Source organism: Orycteropus afer, unplaced genomic scaffold, assembly GCF_000298275.1.
Source record: "Orycteropus afer afer isolate SDZICR_OR568_19922 unplaced genomic scaffold, OryAfe1.0 scaffold00069, whole genome shotgun sequence".
Classification (NCBI taxonomy): domain Eukaryota; kingdom Metazoa; phylum Chordata; class Mammalia; order Tubulidentata; family Orycteropodidae; genus Orycteropus; species Orycteropus afer.
The window spans coordinates 9,543,943-9,547,127 of record NW_006921656.1 but is presented as its reverse complement, the minus strand read 5'-3'; the positions used below and the strand labels follow the sequence as shown (position 1 = coordinate 9,547,127).

At 45.4% G+C, this 3,185-nt stretch overlaps 1 protein-coding gene across 1 annotated transcript in view; it reads right to left on the bottom strand.

Moving 5' to 3' along the window:
• The window catches only part of DNAAF11 (dynein axonemal assembly factor 11), an 87,005-nt gene that overhangs the window by 74,354 nt on the left and 9,466 nt on the right, over positions 1-3,185 (bottom strand). Inside the window, exon 4 of the mRNA XM_007940575.1 lies at positions 867-1,053. Within this exon, the coding sequence (XP_007938766.1) occupies positions 867-1,053 (187 nt within the window). The remainder of the gene's footprint in view (positions 1-866; positions 1,054-3,185) is intronic.

The following is a 3,185-nucleotide window of genomic DNA, read 5'->3' as shown; positions in this document are numbered from 1 at the left end:
GAGATTTTTAATCTTGGAAACCCTAGGGGGCAGCTCTACTCTGGTCTCTAGGGATGCTATGAGTCGGAATCAACATGACGGCAGTGGGTTTGATTTTAGATTTTGGTAGAAGAGACTAAACACAGAGTAACTGCTCTTCAACGAGGTACCCAGAGCAGCAGCATCAGTGTGACCTGAGTCTGACAGAAATGTAGATTCTTAGGCCCCAGGGCAGTCCTAGGGAACTGGAAGCCCCAGGGCTGGGGCCCCACAATCTGTGCTTTAAAACACCCTCGAAGCATTCTGATGTATGACGGAGTCTGAGGACCACTGACACGGAAAATGAGTTTAAAAGAAACAATGATAAAAAATAATAATAATATTTATAAAAGCACATACTCTAAGACTAAACAGTGCTTTGTTGTGTGTCATTAAGTCGCTTCTGACTCATAGTGACCCTATAGGACAGTGGGGAACTGTTCCATAGGGTTTCCAAGATTGTCATCTTTACAGAAGCAGACTGCCACGTCTTTCTCCCACGAACCAGCTGGTGGGTTGGAACCACCAATCCTTTAGTTGGCAACCAAGCGCTATAACCACTGTGCTACCCAGGCTCCTTACTCCCTGTGCTGGCACCACCTTGATAACCCTAAGCTTTTGCTTTGCCAGCAGTAATGAGGTCACTTCACTGAGAAAGTGACATGAAACTCTGCACATTCTGAATGAAAGAGAAAATGACCAAATTCATTTAACAGAGACGCATGAAAACAACTTCAGAGGTTCACTGAGAGTAGACAGACTTCGTGTCAATTCCCTGGAGCAAGCACTCCAGGAGCAAATCAGGAATGGCTCAGTTGCTCCTTATCCTCCCTCTGTTTCTGCATCACTGAAACGCTTGTACCTTTAAATGCTGAAGAGTTGCCACCACGAACTGCCGGTACCCGAGGAAGTCAGCGCACGGGTTGCCCATGAGAAAGAGCTCCTTCAGGTGGATGTTGTGCTGCAGGCTTTTAATGCTGCTCAACTCGCCAATGAAATTGACCGTCAAGTCGAGTTTTGTCAGCCCTTCACATCCTGTTGAGAAGAACGGAAAGAAACAAAGCAAAACAAAAATGCACCGGTAATATAACCCAGGCAACAGAAGTAATGTGGTAATATTTCGAGTCTTCTGATTCACTTCATTCCTTACCCACAGGTGCTTTTTCAGAAATGTCAACTCAAAGGCTTAATCTCCACTCATCCATCCGCATCTGCCCTGCTCTCAGCCCCACAGTACCTCCGGCTGAGAGCATTCACTCCCCTGCCCACATACGCAAGCCCAGGGCCGGAATACTTTTGGATTCAGTCCATATACAACATGAAGAAAGCCAAGATAAGCTGCTGCTGAAGGGGCTGCCATGTCAGAACGGAAGTGTTTCTGCTGGGAGGGCACCTGGAACCTGTCCTCATGAGGGCACTGCCAGGTAGTGAGCACACCCCTCAGTGTGAAGGCACTGAGGAAAGTGTCCCAAAAGGAAAGACATCTGTACAACCAATGTGTCACACCTAGTATTAGCAGTCACCTTAGAGAGACAGAATGGCTCCAAGGCCACCAAGAACTGGATTGAAAGTGTCAATGAGGCTAAGTAATAAGAAGCATTTGGTCCTCAGAAGAATGAGTGAAAAAGGATGGGAGTTGCTGAAGCAGAGTTTTGTAAGAAATCTGATCTGTTCATCTTCATTGCAGAGACAGCCAAATGCTATAGAAACAGGCATTACATTCCAATTTGAATTTGAATGAACTCTGCTCACTCTCATTCCATGGGAACTTAGTGATTAGGAGTGCCTGTGCACACACAGACACACACACAAGCTTCGTCCACTGGAAAGGCCTGGGACCAGCCACCATCCCTCCCCCCGACACACACACAGCAATGAACACAGCAAGAGCTCAGATCTTGGCTCCTAACCACCCATTCTCCACTGAAAGGAACTAGCTGCATACAGATAGGGCTGGCTCCTGAGCTTGCATAGGGAAAGGAATAGATGAGGCTGGGACATCTAGAAGTGCCACAAAGCAAGGAAGTACTGCAGGAGTGATGGAGACGTCACAGGAGCCGACCTGCGAGGGCTCAGCTGCCAACCCAGACAATCGGAGATCAGATGAAAGAAGGGCAGTAACAGTGCATCCACTGAAAAAGCAAAATCCATGAGTATGTACTGACATAATGGACAATGAACAAATAAATGAAGAGAGAATAAAGTTCTACCTTAAAGAAGAGTGCCATCAGAGTAATAAACCAAGAATGACGGCTGTACAAAATCACTGCTGAATGTTAAAACTAGTACATGAGAGTATGAGGAACAGGAAATTTATATATTCAAAGTACCTTCCCACAAGTTACTTATTAATTGCAAAGTGAAATAAGTAAACTGGCAGCAGAGAAATTGGAAAATATCACCTTAAGCAAGTAGGAAAAAAAAAAAAAGGTACTTTATTCTACACTGGGTGAATCCACAACAGGAAAAATAGAACAAGGAGTACTAGCTACACAAGTTGTTTTTCTAGCCTTTAAAAAACAAAAAAGAAAGCAAACACTTTCAAAATTATATTGAGATGCAACTTCAAAATTATACTGAGATTCACTGAAATAGTGGGCTGAGTATATGTATTCAAATCCCTCCTCTCTCACCTGAAACCCTTCAAATTAAACAGAAAGTCCTTATTTTCCAGCAGATAAAATGCAACCTTCCTTCAGATATTCCCATCCCCACCAAACACAGGATCAAAGCACCCTGCCCAGTGCCTCCAAGGGTTGAGGCCTCTTGGATTAGTGGTCACAAAGCTCCTCAGACAGATAACAGTGGCAATGTGGCCCTCTAGTGGTGAATTCGCAAAACACACTAAAAAACAAATTTTCCAATCCCACACATACTTAGGGGAGCTCTGGTGGCTAGTGCCTAAGGCAAGTGACTGCTAACCAGAAGCGGGCGGTTCAAACCCACCAGCCACTCCTCGCAAGGAAGGTTGGACAATCTACTTCCGTAGTGATACTGCCTCGGAAACCCAAGGAAGAGTCACTATGAGTTGGACTCAACTCCACGGCAGTGGGTTTGGAGCTCTGGTAGCATAGTGCCAAAGGCACTTGACTGCTAACCAGAAGGCTGGCAGTTCAAATCCACCAGCCACTTGGAGGAAGGAAGATTGGGCAATCTACCTCCGTAGT